This window comes from Hydra vulgaris, chromosome 09 (genome assembly GCF_038396675.1).
Source record: "Hydra vulgaris chromosome 09, alternate assembly HydraT2T_AEP".
Taxonomy (NCBI): domain Eukaryota; kingdom Metazoa; phylum Cnidaria; class Hydrozoa; order Anthoathecata; family Hydridae; genus Hydra; species Hydra vulgaris.
The window spans coordinates 14,722,034-14,742,532 of record NC_088928.1 but is presented as its reverse complement, the minus strand read 5'-3'; the positions used below and the strand labels follow the sequence as shown (position 1 = coordinate 14,742,532).

Genomic DNA, 20,499 nt, shown 5'->3' with positions numbered 1-20,499 from the left:
ATTTTCGAGGACTACAATATAAATTTTTTATTAACTAATTTTTAACCTTTATATTCTTTACAAGTTCCTTCTACATCTGCTATAAGTGGTATGTTTACAAATTTTACTTTTAAATATATATATCTTGGCAATAAAAGTATTTATTTTTAATTACAACTGATAACCTTTAGTTACATCTTCAGCAGCTACAACGACTAGTAAGTTAATAAATTATTATTTGCAAACAGGTACACACCTTTCTTATCAATTAAAAATTTGTATAAAAACTTTTTTTATCTTTAGTTCCATGTGCACAACCTTCTGCTGGTAAATTTATGATTTATAAATGTTTCTGAATGATTGTTGAATTTATGTTTCTACTTATTTACACTATTTAATGCATTAGTATTGTGTCATCCCTCAAAGTGCAGTAGAATGAAGTTATTACTATAATTAACATTTTTAAGCTATCATTGATTATTACGTTGTTCATATTATTTATTCAGCCTATCACTTTCACAATTAATTGTTTTATCTTAAATTTTACAAAATGCTATTAAGAACTCATCTATTTACGAATCATTATCATTTAGAGCTAACGTGTCAACAGTATCTATTATATAGGTCCCAGCATCCTGGACCTACTAGCAATAAGTCTTTCAAACGATGGGTCAACTTAGGAGGAAAGGACAATAAATCCTTTAAATGGCCCTATCATCCTCCTAACAAGGGTGCTGGGAGCCACAGCAGAAGGGGATATGGTAGAGGTCGTGGCAGCAGAGGAAGCAGACTGAGAAGATGGAATGGTGGTGGCCTTGTGGTCCATGGTGATTATTACAATTATTAGACACCACCATTCCTTTTCTTTATAAAATACATATTTCATATCAGCAAGTTTGTTTTCTATTTTTTACTAATTTTTACAATTATTGCCATTTCGATTATTTTTTTTCAAATTTTTACGCAAAAAAATTTAAAAGCAAAACATTGTAATAGGCCTAATAAAATACTTTTTAACATTTCAAAGGTTGTAGTATAAAAACTTGTAAATTTTAAACTATAGATAGATGTAGACTTTTCAATAGAATTAGGTTTTTTAGGACTTCGTAGGCCACGTTAAATGCAATCTTAAATTTATTTGTAATATTTCAAATCTTAATAAATTTGAAGGGTATTTTGCATACTTATTTACTATTCTTGCTTTAGTTTATTTTAACTGTTTGTTTGACTTTATTAATAGTTATTTGATTTTAAATTAGTTTACCTATGTTTATACAGTTATACAGTTATGTTTATACAGTTATGTTTATACAGTTATGTTTATACAGTTATACAGTTCCTAAAAATTATATTTGCATTATTGAGGTTGAAATACTAGTTTCTTGTAACCGTTACTTGTTTATAGAAGGTATATATGCGATTTTTAAATTATTTGAGATTTTTAAGGTTTATATAATTTCGTTATTTTTTTACATTGTTTATAATGTTAATAATTTTTAATAAATTGTTATATATTATTTGTTTATTATATATTTATTTGTTTGTTTAGGCAAATTTAGCTGAAACTATAATATATTAACTCTTTATATATATTTTTTAGAGGCATTATGGGTACAAAAATTGTGTTTTCGGATGCAGTGAAAAAAGATTTAGCTCTGTACTTCACTTTGCAAGGCGAAATATACACGCAATGTCAAAACGGACATATATTCCTGTCATTCACTAATAACGGTGAGTCAATTAGTTGTACTCTTAAACAAGTCAAGGAGTTATTTAGCTTAAAAACTAGTAAACGTCGACTTTATAATGCTATTAACATTGCAAAAAAATGGACAACACATTATGTAAGGGATTGTTCAAAATTTATTAATTTTTGTAATCTGCCCTTTGCGTACCCAGGCATCAAACGTGCCAATGATCCAAGCAATGCATCTTAATCAAAGTAGTTCATTGATTACTGTTTCAGGATCTTCTGTGTTGTCAGCACATGAACATATTGGTACTTTACCTTTAGTTAATGGCGGGCCTTTTTCGCCTGTATGTTGCTTAGAAAATGAAAACAGAGAGCATGCATCTAGAGAAAGAGTAACCCCAACGGAAGCCAAACTCAGATATAGGTTATCTTATTTATCTTCCAAGTTAGCTAGCTCAACTAAAGAACACAGGATAAAAATAGAAAAAGTTCGATCTAAATATAATAGCGTGCCATATAAATTAAAAATATTTAAGAAAAATATCAAAAGAAAAGAAGATATTATTAAAGCTTTGAGGGCAGAAGTTAGAGATCTAAAAAAACAAATTAAAACATATTATTACAGTAGGTTAATTCGTAATCTTAAGGCAAAAAAAAAAGGAGCTGAAAGTAAAAGAAAAATAAAATTTAATGCAAATAAAAGTAACACATAATACTAATGGTAAGCAGGGCCGGTTTAACAACTAGGCGAACTAGGCGGCCGCCTAGGGCGGCAAGTTTTCTAGGGCGGCACTAAAACTAGCTACATAAAAAATAAATATATTAAAAACATTGCTAAAATCTTTTTCAAATCGCTTTGAATTGAATTTAGGAGATTTGAAATAGTACTCTTTTAATTCGCGTCAAATAAAACAAAAGAATCAACTATGATACTTTTGTTCCACTTGACGCGGTTTCCTTTTTCTTTTAGTACTTTGTTATGCAGAATGAAATTTTGGAGCAATTAATACAGTGCAAAGTTTTTATTTCTCATTTATTTTAACACGTTTAACTTTATGGAGAAAATTGTATTTGCTTGCGTCTTAATTCAAAAATAGTAAGAAATTAATTTTAATTAAATATTCGGTGATAGCAATTACGAAGTAGTATAGTAACAAATTAACTGATTTATATTGTGTTTTTATACTAATAGAGTTTTATTTTTTATATTTATGGAGCTTTAAAAACTTTAAAATGTATCTTAAAAACTTTTTTAAGGAAGTTTAAATAATATTTTAATTTAAGGATATTAAAAATGCCCGAGGTGTTCATTTTTATTATTTTTAGCAGTTTCCTTTGTTATTTCAATCCGCGATGGCAGAAAGAAAAAAATTGTCCGGTGCGCAATTTCGTAAACGACGAGCTGCAAACGAAGGGTTTAAAACAAAACAGGCTGGTTCTTTGTTAAAGTATTTATGTTCACCGCAGAGAAATGAAAATGTCACAAATGAGTTAAAAAATCAAGTTGAAGCAGACAGAGAAGCCGATGAGATGACAGTATCAGAAGAGTTTGAATTACATAATGTAATACACGTAGCACACAAAGAATCTGAAGTGCATAAAATTGATAAATTCTCTGGTCTATATGCTAATTATAGCGATCCGGCTACTTGGGTCGTATTTGATGATGAGATGCGACAACTTTTGATAGAACACGGACCAAAACAAATCGATCAGTTTGACTTTCCTAAGGACAGTATGCAAAGAAAATTTTCAAAAAGCCATTACAACCGCCGGCTTGTCAATGGAGATGAAGTTCGCAGGCATTGGCTGCAGTATTCTGTAAGTAACGACTCTGTGTATTGTTTCTGCTGCAAACTGTTTACCAGTAGCAGAACAACTGCATCACCTCTTTCTTCGTATGGTTCACATGATTGGAAAAATATGTCCGCAATTCTGTCAGGGCATGAGAAAAGCAGTGAACATCTAGCGAATTTTCAGTCATGGAAAGAGTTTGAGCTGCGACTGCGAAACAATAATACAATTGATGCCGAACATTTGCGTCTTGTTAAAAAAGAAGAACAGTATTGGCAGCAAATCTTGAAACGGCTAATAGCTTTAGTTAGAGTTCTTGGTATGCAAAATCTTGCTTTTCGTGGAACACATGAGAAACTGAACACTGCTGATAACGGAAACTTTCTGAAATTTGTGGAATTTTTAGCTTTGTTTGACCCACTTATGGATGAGCATCTTCGAAAGATTAAAGACAATGAAACACATGTACATTACCTAGGCAAAGACATACAAAATGAATTGATTCACCAATTATCCAATGCAATCAAACAAAAAGTTCTTAAATCTGCTTGTGATGCTAAGTACTTTTCAATAATTATAGATTGCACACCTGATGCTGGTCATGTTGAACAAATGACTATGATCATTCGCTTTTTGGATGTGATTTCATATCCAAAAAATGGCGTTGCAGCAACAGCATATATAAAGGAACATTTCTTAGATTTTGTGCCTCTAAAGGAGACAACTGGTGCTGGTATGGCTGAAACTATCATTAAGCAGTTAGACGAGATGTCTTTATCTATTGAAAACTTACGCGGTCAAGGTTATGACAACGGCAGAAATATGAGGGGGAAAAATAAGGGTGTCCAACGAAGAATTTTAGATGTCAATCCCCGAGCATTGTTTATTCCTTGCTGTGCCCATACATTGAATTTGGCTGTTAACGATGCTGTTAAATGTTGCTTAGAAGCAACAGCCTTCTTTGATCTGGTACAACATGTATATGTATTCTTTTCTGCATCAACTCGTCGCTGGGAAGTTTTAACACGATATGTTTCTAATCTCACTGTTAAACCACTGAGTGAAACAAGGTGGGAAAGCCGAATCGATGCTTCAAAACTTCTCCGTGAACTGAAATCAATTTCAAGACGAGTTGAAAGATGTACATTGCCACTAGATTACTGAATTTTATATTAAAAAATAATCTAGCAGATTGTGTCCCCAACACTGTTATAGCTTTAAGAATCCTCTTGACACTTCCAGTTTCCGTGGCTAGCGGTGAGCGAAGCTTCTCAAAACTCAAATTGATAAAAACATTTTTGAGAACGTCTATGCAGCAAGAAAGACTTGCTGGATTAGCTGCTTTGTCAATTGAACATGAAATTGCTAGAAACATTAACCTGATGGAATTTGTTTCTACATTTGCAAAAACAAAAGCGCGAAAAGGGAAGTTTTGAAATTATTTATTTATATATTATAAAGTTACACGAATATACGCCTCTTTATGATTATGCATGCATGTATTCTTCCGAATGTAAATACAAAATGTTATAACAAAACATATTCATTTCTTTGTGAAGGTTGGGGAGAGGGTAGGGGCACATTGTGTCAAATTTGCCTAGGGCGCCAAATACTCTTGCACCGGCCCTGATGGTAAGGCTAATAAAATGTTTATTGCTCAATTAGAAAATGATATGTTGCAAATAAGAGGGGAAAATGCCCAATGTTAATATGTCAGGAGACGATAAGAGTTACCCTTTAAAAATGAGGATGATAATTTAAGACATGTTATTAGCTAATGTTCCAACAGGTAATATTCGATTCCTAATTTCAAAAATTGGGCAATATTTGGGTGTTAACTTTACGGATATTCCTCATCGTACTACTATTGAGCAAATGGCTCGTGAGCTTGGCTGTATAGCAGAACTGCAAGCAGCAAAATGGGCTTTGAGTAATTCTCATCTTACTCTTGGATTTGATGCAACGACACAAGAAGGTGTTCATATCAACACCGTTCATCTGACTTCAAAAAACAGCTGTCAGGTCATTGCTCTGGACCAATTACCAGGTGGAACAGCTTTTGATTATGAAAACCATATTTGTGGTGCAGTTGATCATTTAGCTTATATTTATTCAAATTTTCACTCACTTCCCTTTAACGAATGTCGTAGTACAATCATATCAAATATATCCAACACAATGTCTGACAGAGTAGCAGTTAACCATCTAACTATTTCCAAAATTTGTAATACCTGGGGGAAGAATTTGAATGAGCTAAATTGTCATTTGCACCCCCTAGAAACAATTGCCATTTCATGTCGCGAAGGCTTGAAATCTATAGAACTTGAACCTTACAAATTGTTTGGATATGATTGTATGGCAGTCAAAATTGTGTTAGCAATGAACAAGATGAGGTTTAAAGATGGCAAAGTTGATCCACAAGGTTTTGTAAATTTTTTAGACAATAACCAACTACCGCGAGGTATTATTCCGCGGTATCGTGGAAACCGTCTACACATTCTTTTTAACACTTGTTTTATTTTAATGAAACACTATACAGCTTTTCTACTTTATCTGACCACTGGAGCAATAAAATGTTTTAGTTTGCTACCAATTCTGCGAGAAACATTTTGTAATACAACTGCTATAAAACAAATGGGAGTGCTGGCATTATTTAGTAAGCTTCTTAGTGGACCATGGATGAGTAAGTTTTATGTATCAGCTGATGATGCAAGCTTTGATCATGTCACTGGTATCCAGGTAATAAAAAATGTTCTAAAAGAAGTTACTAATTGCAAGTCTGATCCAGCTGCACTATTTTGCAGAAAAATGGATTTTTTTGGAACACCGCTTGCCCCTAATATTTTACAATCTATTACAACTTTATGCCCCTTCGATGACCAACTTGTAAAAATGACTTCAGCTTGTCTTAATGCAGTTGAAGAAGTCTTGACGCGTCAATATAAAAGATATTTCTCCCTTTCTATTACAGCAGCACTCAAAAAGGAGACAGCGAGTGCAAGGCTTCACAATATAGACAGCGAAGAATTAATGGGTATGTATAGTGATGCCAAAGGACGATGCCCTAATGAAACAATTTGTTATATATCTAGCAAATTAAGATCCAAAAAGAATGGGACGATCGATTATCTTGATAATCTGGACGAGTTGTCTAGAGAAAAGGTAGTTAAGTGGTCTATTTGCATAGCACGTAAAAAAAGAATGAAGACACGACTACTACATAATGAAATTCGAGCAGAGATTACTGGTAGACTGAGTTGTAAACGCCAAAAAATGGATGAAAAACAAAAAAGAAAGTTAGAGCGTGAGCTCTGTACTTTAACTACCAGTGAAATGATGCATAAATATAAACACCTAACTGCAAAGCAACTTGATGATTTAAATGATGTTATGTAAGAGAGGGTTGTTGGGAGAAAACTTGGTCATGAGTGGTATGATGCTGACAATTCCAAGTTTGTCATTTATGATGGTAGAGTTAAAAAGGTAAACAAGAGATTACAAGAGAGAATTTACACTATTTCCTACTGAAAAAAGTAGAAACAGATATGGAAGCTGTTGAATTTAAGATGAAAAAAATACAAATTGCTGCTGATGTTATAACAGGTGAACTAATATTTTCTTAAATGAAATATAAATATTATTGATATGCTATTTTATTTTAAATTTTAATAATTTCAAGTATACAGATAAGTAAAATAAATAATAATCTTAACATAATAATAACAATCAATAAAAATTATTAGTTATAACAAAATAATTTTAAAACAAGATAATCATTAAAAGTTAAAACATATCAAAAAATTAATAAAACCAAGTAATAAAACTATATATATATATATATATATGTATATATATATATATATATATATATATATATATATATATATATATATATATATATATATATATATATATATATATATTTAAATAATATAAAATATAATAAATATTTTATATAATATAAAATAATTCATAATTTAAAATATTTTTGTTTTTTATATATTTTAAAATTACCAACAGAGTACCGCAAGTTTTGTAGCTTGCAAATATGGTACAGCAAAATTTGTAGCTTGCAAAAAGAGTACCGAAAGTTTTGTAGCTTGCAAATATGGTACAGCAAGTTTTGTAGCTTGCAAAAAGAGTACCGCAAGTTTTGTAGCTTGCAAATATGGTACAGCAAGTTTTGTAGCTTGCAAAAAGAGTACCGAAAGTTTTGTAGCTTGCAAATATGGCACAGCAAGTTTTGTAGCTTGCAAAAATAGTACCGCAAGTTTTGTAGCTCGCAAATATGGTACAGCAAGTTTTGTAGCTTGCAAAAAGAGTACTGCAAGTTTTGATAGACGGCTCTGGCTTACCTTCACGTGGTGTCTATTGTTAAAAATGATTGGAATTTTAAATAATCTCATTTACTAAAAGCCACGACATAAATTTATTATATTTTGTACATTAAAAATTTATATTTTGTACTTTAATAATATTATTTTTAAAATTAGTTTTATCTTTGGTTTATTTTTAGGGTGGATACTCCAACTTTCATCTTGTAATTTGGTAAAGATTGTAATGTAGTAAAAATTTGTAAAGTTATGTCTCTCTTTTTAAATAAACACAATTTAAAAACATTTATAAAATTTTTATTGACATGTTGACGCCCAACACTAAAAATAAGTTATCTTTAAACACAAAAAGTTGTTCTAATTTGCTTCCATTACATTTTCAAATATTAGAGGTCTATTTTAGATTAAAGGGTGGATGTCTTTGTTACGTTTTAACACCCGCCAAGTGAAATGTAACATTCTTATAAATACTTTAACCTAAAAAACACTGAATATATTTTGTGTTAAAAAAGTTTATATTATATTTTCTTACTTTACAGCATATGCAAGTGGTGTATAAATTGACATTAGGGGCGGGACATGTGCCATGTCCGACGCCCCTTCCTGCCCAGTCTTCAACCTAAAAAAAAGTTTTTTTAATTATTTGAAAAAAAGGCTATAAATTGAGTTTGGTGGAAAAAGAGAAATAAGTATTTAAATTATTTTAATATGCTAGTTAGGGAAGGGGCGTTTGCCACGCCCAACACCAAACCCCCACCCTTCACCCACCCACCTACCCCCTCCCTTCACCCACCCACCTACCCCCTCCCTTCCCCCACCCACCCCCTCCCTTCTTATTCAAACTTGAAAAAAATGTCAATAAAAATTTTATATATATATATATATTTACACACACACATATATATATATATATATATATATATTTATATATATATGTAAAATAAAACCTTTTTTGAACAATATAGAACTCTTACTTTAATTACAATAATCATATTTCAAATATCGTCCGCGCATCAAACATTCAAGGATATCTAATCCTTAAGTGTTCTAAAACTCGAGATCCAAGTGTTATCGTAAAGGCCTACACTACCTATATAAGACTGATCTTAGAATATTGCTCTCCGGTTTGGTCGCCATACCGCAATGAAATGAACAAAACAGTGGAAAGAGAATTTAGACGTTTTACCAAGAGAATTTCTAACCTAAATAACTTTTCAGATTTAAATAGACTAAATTCGTCGCCTTAAGCTCTACTTGATTACATGTTACAAAATTCTGAACTTTTATTTAATTTGCTTAAATAAATCAAATTTTTTTTTAATAAACAACTATATTTACACCCGAGGACATAATTCAAATTACTATGTAATATATGTATATATATATATATATATATATATATATATATATATATATATATATATATATATATATAAATATATATATATATATATACACACATATATATATATATATATATATATATATATATATATATATATATATATATATATATATATATATATATATATATATATATATATAAACGCGTTTATATAAACAAATATGATAATTGTTTATATGAACTGTTTAAAAAATGTAAAAAATCTACTTATATAAGGTTTTATTCAGGATCGTATTTAATATAAGTCAATTTTTCTAATAGTTACACGTGTTTTTTGTTCAAGCAGATTTGTTTTGATTTTTTGTAGGTATGTTATTATATATTTAAAAAAATTGACAAGATTGAAAAACTACGAGCCATATTGTCATCAAAGTGGAAAATTTGAAACTCCATTTTTAGGTTTGCCCCTCTCTTGTAATTTCTGATGGCTAAAGTTACGTTATCTGCTTTTTAGACCATTAAAGATTGTAGACGCAGCATTTTCGTAAATCGTTGGAGCCATTTTTTTTTTTTGCGTATATGACGTCACTTTGAGGCAAGAAAACTTGAAAAACAAACTAAAATAAGATTTCATTTAAAATTTTTAAGTAAACCTCTTCTATTTAAGATATCTGAAATATATTTTTTGAAATATTTTCTTATAAAGACAAAAGCTATTTATACATTACTATTGTAATAAATACAAACTCTTATCCGGGAAATGAAATATCTACCAGATTTTATACTTTTTTGTGCGATTGTTTGAAACTCAACACACCTTCCCACACAACAGTGATTATGTTTTAAAAAAGTGCACACGCCCAAATTAAGTTTTTCTAGTAAGATTAACTTATATATAATATAAATATATATATATATATATATATATATATATATATATATATATATATATATATATAAATATAAATATATATATATATATATATATAAATGTATATATATATAAACATAGTTATATATCAAGGTGATACTTATTACAGGCCTTCCCGTCGCATATCCGTATTTTTGACTGGGGGCGGACAATGTTACGAAAAGTTTAGTCTTATAGTTTCATTTGAGAGCAGTTGATAGTCACAAAATGGTTAAAAAGTGCTGTATTCTTGGATGTAGAGGAAACTACGACACTAAAATTAAAGTACGAGTTTATAGGCTTCCCTCAAATAAAGAAGAACGAAATCGTTGGATAAATTCAATTCCAAGAAGTAATTTTTCAAATAAGCCAAATACTGTTGTCTGTGAAAGACATTTTCCAGAAAATTTTTTAAAAGCTCGTGTCAATGGGAAATATAGACCAATCGAACCTCCTTCAATTTTTTCTAATATTTCATCAAGTGCTATACCAATTCAACCTTTAAAACCAAGGTCCACTACTTAAGTGTTGTCTTCTATTAGAAGTGAAAAGTGTGATGAGTTGTCACAATATTTAAAAAGTGATTTGTTTACGTTCATTTCTTTAGGTGAAGATATTAAAAATCATAAATTTGTTTGTCCTGTAATAACTTTTGTTATAAATGAAGTTTTGCACATCCAATCAAATTCCTATTATGTTAACTGTATACCTTTGTTTGCTGTTCATATCTCAAGCAATTTTAAATTTGAAAGTTTTCATGCTAGTGTTCGTTGCTTTATTTCTTCATTATCTAAAAACCATATTACCACTCCTGATTGTTGGTCAAGAGTGGAAGAAACAATTCGCTATCTGAACAACATTGAAGTTGATCATCAAAGATTGATATTACAAGATCATATTGCATCTATGAATGCATCAGAAGTAGGTAAAAAAATTTATAATATAGAAACAATCATCAGATTGCATTCTTATTTTTCAACATCTCGAAGTCTATACAATCAGTTTAGAAAAGATTTTAAACTTCCAAGTGTAAAAACACTGACTAAAATTACATCTAGGACGAAGAATGTTTCAGGTATTATTTTATCAGCACTGTATTTTCAAATCTAGAGGATAATCAGAGAAATTATATAATATTGGTAGATGAGGTTAATGTAAAGTCTCTTCTTTTCTACCATGGTGGTTCTCTATTTGGAAAAGCTAAAAATAATCCTGAGTTGTTAGCAAATACTGTTTTGGGTATCATGGTTAAATGTTTAAAAGGTGGACCATCTTTTTTGTGTAAAATGATACCTGTCTGTCATTTGGATGCTTCTTCTTTGTTTGAGCAAGTATCCTATGTTATTATTTCAATCAAGTCTGGCAATGGAAAAGTTGTTTCAGTTATTTGTGATGGAAATCGAGCAAATCAAGCTTTTTTAATTTATCTGAGAGAGTTGAAAAAAAACCTTGGTTAACAAAATGTGGGATTTTTCTAATTTATGTTCATCTACTAAAAAGTATCAGAAATAACTGGATAACAGAAAAATTGCATTTTGAAAAAAATCAAAATATGGCTGCTAAATGGAGTGACCTGAAATGTTTATTTAATTTTGAGAAAGATCAGCTAATTAAACTATCTAATTTTTTAAATAAACTTTTTAGCTGTACATCCAAAACACATTGAATGCAAAATGTATCACACTGTTTAAAAGTGTTTTGTTATGAAACTATAGCTGCTCGCAAAACTTATTCAAAAGTTATCCACCCTTGTAATATGAATAAAACCATTTGTTTTTTAGAAAAAGTTACTAAATTGTGGAAAATAGTTAATGTAAAAGAAATTTACGTTGGTACGCGATTTTAAGATTCTCGTCAAAGAGTTATTTCGGAAGAACTAGATATAAATTTGCAATATTTACTTGATTTCGGAGATATGGCTCTTAAAATGAGTTGTAAACAAGGGTGTAGAATAAAATCCACAACTAGAGATACAGGTACTTCAATTTGGCATACTTGTTATGGTTTAGTAGAGATGTGCAAAGATTTGTAAAAAAACAATTTCATTTATGTTATGTTAGGAGAGTTCTCAACAGATTTTATTGAAAAAAGGATCAGTTTGTTTTGACAAGGTTCAGGCGGAACATATTTTATAACTGTTCAAAATGTTGTTGAAAAATTAAACATTGAAAAAGCTAAACCGTTATTGGAATTAAAAGTTGATGTTTCAGATTACACTACTGATATTAAACATTTATGTCAAAAATGTGGCTATTTTAGAAGTGAAGAATCTTGTGATATAATTAATCAATTGCCTGAACTAGAAGCATCTTTGCCATTGAGTACAAAAATGGCTCTGTTTTATATTGCAGGCTATGTTACAAGAAAAGACGTCAAAAGATGTCAGTGAAAATGAATTGTTGACTGACATTTCTTTAAAATTATTGTTTCTTTATTTCACCTCTTGACATTTCTTTTCAAATTGTTTGTTTAAGTCTTATAAGGAACCTGCATTAAAGGTTTTAAATTATCTGTAAAGCATTAAAAAGATATTGCTATGTACATTTCTCATAACATTTTCTAATATTTGATGATTTTTAATAGTTTTTTTTTTAGCATTATATTTAAGGTTGTTTATTTTTCTTTTGTAATTTCGTTTTTAAATAAAATTCATTCATCATTTTGAAAACTGTTGTTTTTCATTATTATTTTTTTTTATTATTAAAATTTTATGATATTTAATAAACACAGCATTAGACACTTTGTGCATTGCAACAGTTCTTTTTATATTTAATGAATTAACTGAAATTAATGTAGCTCGCTTATTTTTTCAGCCGTTTTTTATATTTTCCATAACATTGTCCGCCCCCAGTTAAAAATACTGATTCACGTCAGGAAGGCCTGTAATAAGTATCCCTAGGGCTGTCCAGAAATTATTACACAACCCAGAACATAGCCTAGTGAAGTTTTTCCCATTATACTATCAATTCTTTATTGAATAACGTTTTTTACAGATTTATTTTAAGTCTTCTAGGGGTTGCTCAAAGCTCTTGAACATTTTAACTAAAATATAACAGAAAATGTATTAAAACGCTATCTTACTTTTGTTCTTACTTAATTAAATTTATTAAAGTAATTATGGAAATTGTTACTTTTTATATAGTAGTAATATGATGCACAGCTTGTGCATGTTTGTTTACGTTCTACATATATTTCTGGAAAATAATTCAATATTTTCATAGTTTCTAAGGTCCAAAATGAGGAAAAATGTCGAAATTGTCACTTCAAGTTAGTAAGTTCAAGTTATTAGTTTCAAATGTTTAGTGTTTTTTTGTCAAAACTTGGAAACAGCTTCCGATGTTGTTCCACACCTTGCAATAGCCATGCTCTCTGTTGTTCATCTGTTGTTATTATTGTTGCAAAATCTGAGATTAGTTTGACGCCTCGTTCGGCAGCATCTTTGACAACTTTTACTGTTCGAACAAACTTTTCAGCAACTTGGAAGTCTTAATCTGCTGCCCATTGATTCACTGGTTTAGCAAGCCAATCTCTTCTGATGTTGAGATTCTGGAACAACAGATGTGACTCCGGTCCTAACAGACTTTTCAATGTTGTGTTGCGTTTGATTTGTCTGAAGATTGGTTTACCCATTCGGAAGTTTTCAGGCGCTGCTATTGTCCAAAATTTGTTTGCTATTTCTTGCTTAACATAGTCACTCATTTTAGGATGATGACTAAATAAAGCAAAAGGAACAACTTCTTCAGTGAGGTACCATCGATGGTTGTTTAGTTTGGCTACCACAACATCTGCAATTTCTGTCTACATTGCGGAAATCCATCATGTCATGAATGAGTTCTAGATCGTTTACGGGAGCATCGGCTTCCATGCATCCATTTGCATCCATGCATGCATGCATTCCATCCATGCATGCATGCATGCATGCATCCATGCATGCATGCATTCCATTTGCATCCATGCTGAGGTGTAAAAAAGAGCCAAGAATCTGTTTATACATTCCAGTTTAATCACAGTTTTCTTGTCGTATTTCATTGCTTTTGAAAACATGAACATCTTCCCAGCATATATGTTGCAAGCCATCCAACGAGCCTGATGTATGGCTCCAGGTTTGAGGAAACGGGTACCACGAGGTGGTGTTTCACCCAGAACAATAAGATTATTTTCTGCGCACTCTCGGTAGTCATCCCGAGGAAACACAGATGATTCCTTGCTATTGAGCAGCATTTTAAAATTTTTAATGACTCGTTCTTTAACTTCCAACAACCATGGATTTTCAATTTTCAGCAACTGGATAGGTGATTGCTTATCGAGACCTGACCATGCCTCTTTGAAGGTAGCAAACGTTTTGTTTTCTGGTCCTCTGATTTCACCAAACAGTGATTTCCAAACAGCGCTAGCTACAAGTTCAAGGATATGGTGACGATAAGCAAGATAAAATAGCTTTTTATCAACAAGTTCTTCGATAAGTTTAGCTGCACCCTTATGGACCCCACTGTTGCTTGCTGTAGTATCAAATACCAAAGCGACAACTAATTCTTTTAATCCCCATGCTTCTAAGAGATCATATGAGGCATCAGCTTGAGTTTGTCCTTTAGAATCTCTTAGTTGTGACACACCCAGCAATTTTCCCGATGAAAATTTTGGTGAACCTGACAGAAGAATTGCTAGACGTTCAAACTTATCACCAAGAGAGTCCTGCAGTAACTTTCCATCCCAGTGCATGGCACCAAATTGAGGTGGTTTTTCCTTTATTTTATCTATTATGTTTTCTGCAATGTGCTGTCTGTTTGACATTCGCTTTCGACGCGTAGTTGAACGGGATACATCGAAGTCGTCTAGATTGCCACCCGCTGCTTTTATTATAGCTGAAACTATCATTGTAGTTTGATTGTCGGACAACTTTAACCGATCGGCTGCTGTCGTTAACTCGTCACATTCCATAATTTTTCTGGGAACTTGAAGTGTAACATATTCTTGAAACTCTATTTTTTCAATAATGTGATCTGGCTCAAAATGCGGATCAATTTCCGTACAACCAACTTGTGCATCATCCTCGGACTCTTCAAAAAATTCATTTCCTTCTAGCTCTGCAGCTGCTCTTTTCTCTAGTCTTTCTGTCTCTTTTTCTTGTCGTTGTTGCTGCTGTTCAATTCTGGTCAGAAACTGTAAAGCCTTTGCTTCAAAAATTTTATCCTGGCCATTCATACTAGACTTTCTTTCATGTTTCTGATCAAGATAAAACGCAATGTCATCATCTTTGTGTTTCTGAGATAGAAGTCTAGATTTTCTTATGTCATCAATTGCATCTGGAGCACCAAAGTCGAAAAGCATATCAAGCTCTGAGATAAAGTTTTCTCGTTTGTTATCAGGGTCGGTGGCACAACTTCTATTTCTTTTTAAACTGGTCCATTCATTCCATAATCCAAGAACATCAAACATACAGTTTTGTCTTACTTTGGTTTTGGTGCGAGCCATGTGCCAAAAATCTGCAACACTGTCTGCAACGATGTAAGAAATTTCTTCATTCACAACACTGTTACCAACGCTATCAGGATCATGTCTCAGATATAAAACATACTTCATCACCTGTCTGCGTGTAGGTAACTTTGCTCCTGTAATTGATAAACATGGCTGACCAATCAACCAAAAATTTGTACTAGTTCTAGTGGTAGGTTTTAAAGATGACGGAGTTGCAGGAACACTCGAAGGTAATGGCGAAGACGGTATAATTGGGTTTGTCACTTTTAATTCTTTTCCACTCCTAGTCAACATTTTCTATTTTTTCTAAACAAAAATGCAAAATTGTATGTACCCAATCATAGCATACAGGTAAAATAACTATTATAACAAAAACATTATTTCCTATGTGTTTTAGAAAATGACATACAATTTGTTTGATTTGGGTCAAAATTGTGTAAAATTTAAAAAAGAATACTCACTATAACTTAAATAATCATCAACTTATCAATTGGCATCCATAACTTAAATTGATCAATTCCAACATTTTTCGACAGTTATACTAAAAATAACATAGCGTTTTTGAACATTTTCTGTTATATTTTAGTTAAAATGTTCAAGAGCTTTGAGCAACCCCTAGAAGACTTTAAATAAATCTGTAAAAAATGTTTTTCAATAAAGAATTGATAGTATAATGGGAAAAACTTCTCTAGGCTATGTTCTGGGTGGTGTAATAATTTCTGGACAGCCCTAAAGTATCCCCATGATATATAGTTATAATTGTATGATAAAAGTATTTCAAATGGTATGATAAATGGATTTTACTATAATTTTAAAGCTATACTGAAATATTGATATTATTACTATGGTATTATCTGCAGATCTCATGTTTTTTTTTGCATAATTTTGCATGTTTTTGTATTACTTTAATGATAAAGTAGAGTCAAGGCAATCAAGGCAAAAAAAAAAATTAGCGTCTTTTAAATATATTTTTAGTAAAGGTCATGCTTATAGACCAAAGTTTGGTTATATAAATTCACAGGGTCAAAAAAATGTTGTTTCTTGGGCAACCACCTTAAAGTCAACCCAAAAATACTCTTTGTTTTTGAAACAATTACATTGTTCTATTTCAAGAAAAAAAACTATGGTTTGCCAATCGGTACAATCTCCAACAAAAAAAGAATATTGAAGGACGAATGATATTTTGCATTATATACATTTAATGTTTCGGCATGAAAAACATTATTGTAAAAAAAAATCAACTTAACGAACAAATTTTAACTAAAAACATATATTCAATTATATTTAAAAAATGTAAACAAGTAAATTTTTATTTACAAGCGTTTTTTTGGAGGAGGTACTGCGTTTACTAACGCAATCTTTTATCTTTTATCATTGCTTTTATAATAAGTACACAATACTCCGAATAATCCGAATCATTTGAATCACTGCACTCATACAGCATTTTTTATAATGATAAAAACCAAGAACTTGTTGACATGCTACTGGCTTGACCATTTCATAAATGAATGCAATTAAAAAATAGTTTTAAAAAAATGAACGAAATAACAAGAGGCCCTCCTATCAAATCTCCTAGAAAATCATTTGCCCTTTTTTCCCGTATAACGAACGATATAACGTTTTTAACGTATAACGAACGATAAGCGCGAGGTTTTAAACTTTTATTTTTGTTAACAAAATGATATCTTTTAGACATATGATTGCGAGCGAGTTAACTTTTTTTTATTTAAAATTTTTTTAATATATTATATGCACTGCCCAGCAAATGTTTCCGGTCACTTAAAGTTTTAATAGTTTTTCACCTATAATAATTGATATTAAATTTTAAAATTCTTTATAAGTCGTAAACTAATTCGATTAAGATGTGCTAAGTTTTAAATAAAATTGTACTTATTGATATTAAATTTTAAAATTGTACAAAAGCCATAAAATAATTAAATTAAGACGTGCTAATGTGTTTTTAATATTGAAATGCAAAATCTATGTTTTCTTCGTTTTTGGATTATAAATATGCTTGAACATACTTAGTAAACAATTTGTAAATAAAGTTTAACTGTTCTTTGGTCATCAAAGCATAATTTTGTTGAAGTTAATAAAATATATTGCATTAATAAAAAATAATTTTATTAATATTTTATATAGCTGAAAAAAATTTGTAATGAAAATAATATAAAATGTCAAAGAAATGTAATTTATCACTAGAAACGCGTTCTTTAATAGATGCTCTGGCAAAAGATGGTCGTTCTATTAGATATATTGAAAAACTGTTGAAAATACCGCAATTAACAGTGAGTAATACTATTCGTCGGTTTAAATGCACTGGTACAAATAAAGATAGGAAAAAAACTAGACGTCCCTGCAAAACATCAAAGGCTAAAGACAAGTCAGTTATACTCTCATGTGAAGGAAATAGACGATTAGCAGCCCAAGAAATAACATCTAACTTCACTGCTGCTCATAATAAAAATATTTCAGAAAGAACTATAAGAGGTCGCTTGAAAACCGTCGGCTTAAATGAGAGAGTCGCTGTTGGCAAACCTCTTCTAAAACCAATAAATCGGAAAAAGAGGCTTCAATGGGCTCTAGCATATTCAAATTGAACAGATACAGACTGGCGAAATGTATTGTGGACAGACGAATTCAAATTTCTTGTTTTACGAACAAAGCGACGGATCTATGTGCGATGAACAGCTATCAGTGTATACAACCTACTGTCCACAGTGGATACATAACATTCGCAGTGGATACATAACATCCACAGTGTATACAGCCTACTGTCAAACATGGTGGAGCTTTAATAATGGTGTGGGGTTGTTTTGCTTTTAATCAGGTTAATAATCTCGTGAAAATAAATCTTGAAAAGAACGGATATCATAAGATATATTCTAGACATGGCGTGCCTGGTGGAAAGCGTCTAATTGGCCACGGGTTAAAAATGCAACAGGATAATGAACCAAAACACACAGCTAAATACTGTACAAACTATTTGACAAAAAAAGGAAGCTCGCGGAGCACTCAAAATTATGACGTGGTCCACACAATCCCCTGATCACATACCAATGGAGTTACTATGGGAACAACTAGATCGTGAGGTAAAAAAAAGTGTCCTACATCAACAACTCATTTGTGGTCAATTTTGCAACGAGTGTGGAAAAATATCTTTTCGATTTATTTTGGATAATTCAATCAAACGTATGCCAAAACTTGTTTGTGCAATAAGGAAAGCAAAGGATGGTTTTTTCTATGAAAAAAAAAACTTTTGTTCGTGTTATATTGCAAAAACTTGTTTATTTTTATCATTGGTTTTAACACGTTGATTAGTTTGTAATTATTTGTTATGATATTTGGTTAATTGTAATTAGTTTAACTTATTTTATATGCATTTTTTCTTCAAAAAACAAAGTGACCGGAATCTTTTGCCAGGTAGTGTGTGAATATATATATATATATATATATATATATATATATATATATATATATATATATATATGTATAAATTAATACTTTTAAGCTGGATTACCTGGACTAGTTTATAGGAATCTCTCCTATCTGATATCCAAGAAAAGATTGTCTTCCAAAAAGCAAAGATAAAGTTTAGACCAAAATGTGTGAACATAATTAATATAGATTCAGAGCTTAAGGGTTCGTTGTTTATGAATGTAGCAAATATACATGTAACAAATATACATGTAGCAAAAAAATTGTTTTTACGATATGGAACTGAGCTTTTGTTTCTTAATGCAACATATTGCACAACTAGGAGTCTTCTTTTTCTTTTCTTTTTGGTTGTTGAAGCAAACATTGATTACCAGGTTGTTGCCATTTTTGCAATCATAGAATATCTTCACAGAATGCCTTGACGTGGATTAAAGAATGGAGCCCTACATTCACGCCAAACTTATTACTCACATGAGGAAATAAACTCATTGGAATCAGTATTTCCAGGTCAGAGCTGTTGTTTATTTACAGTCTTTTACTTAATTTTTAGTATTATCTGATTTATTAATTCAATTATAGTAATGTTGACATTAAAAATAAAAGATGTTTGATAAACATCTATAATTGTATAGTCATTGTGAAATTTTATTTGTTTCAGTTACTGCATATATAATATAAACAACTGCTGAAACAAGTGAAATTGATTGTCCCTATCCTTGTGTATATACAAGTGATAAATATACAAGATATTAAATTGTGTATTTACTAGTTGTATATAATATACTTACTTATACTATTTACTCCATACTTACTTATACTATTAGACTCAAACTCAGTAGCTTTGTGTTTGACAAACTACCATAGTCTTTCATTGGTGTTCTTATCTGAAGAGATGCTTAGCCAATCAAGAAGCTGGATACTTAGTTTAGCAAGAAATTTTTTATGTACTTTGCAGTATGGCATAGAGCACCATTTTACGTGTTAGTAAAAATCAATCGGTAAAAGATATTAATACAAAAATTTCCTTTGAAAACTTAAAATTAAAAAATATAATTTGTTTAAGTGCCTGGAGATAACAAAAATAGTAGTCATTAATTAAATGTATTTATATTGGAAAATGTTCTATTCATTGTACTTTATTGTTTGAAGGCAAAAAAATGAAAATGTGCAAAAAAGTGCAAATGGCAAAAGGCAAAAAAGTGAAAATAGTTTGAATTCAATCTATTTACAATTTTTGAAAAGTGTAAAGTATTTAATAAATGATTATTTAAAAACTATTTACTTTCTTTAGGTTTTACATGACACTAAAGTTATAATATCAGTATTAATTTAATTCCCTTCATTTTTCAATCACTTCCCAATGGTAAGTCAAAAAAAAAAAAAAAAAAAATAGTTTAAGTGATAATTTTTTTAATTTTCTTTATTTAATAAGATTTCGTTTTTACAAATATCATATTATTTTTGCAGTCTTTAAAACCTAAATAAATAAGTAAAGTAAATTTTACGTTTTTTGATAAAAGGGTACTTTTTT

General features: G+C 30.6%; 2 protein-coding genes across 2 annotated transcripts; both read left to right on the top strand.

Annotated features, from left to right (window-relative positions):
• The first annotated feature begins 3,025 nt into the window (after positions 1 to 3,025).
• Positions 3,026 to 4,630, top strand: LOC136085292 (zinc finger MYM-type protein 1-like). The gene has a single exon (XM_065806583.1). It carries the CDS (start codon positions 3,026 to 3,028, stop codon positions 4,628 to 4,630), a length of 1,605 nt encoding a protein of 534 aa, XP_065662655.1.
• Positions 4,631 to 17,704: 13,074 nt separating this feature from the next.
• On the top strand, positions 17,705 to 18,130 carry LOC136085291 (uncharacterized). The gene has a single exon (XM_065806582.1). It carries the CDS (start codon positions 17,705 to 17,707, stop codon positions 18,128 to 18,130), a length of 426 nt encoding a protein of 141 aa, XP_065662654.1.
• The last annotated feature ends 2,369 nt before the right edge of the window (positions 18,131 to 20,499 follow it).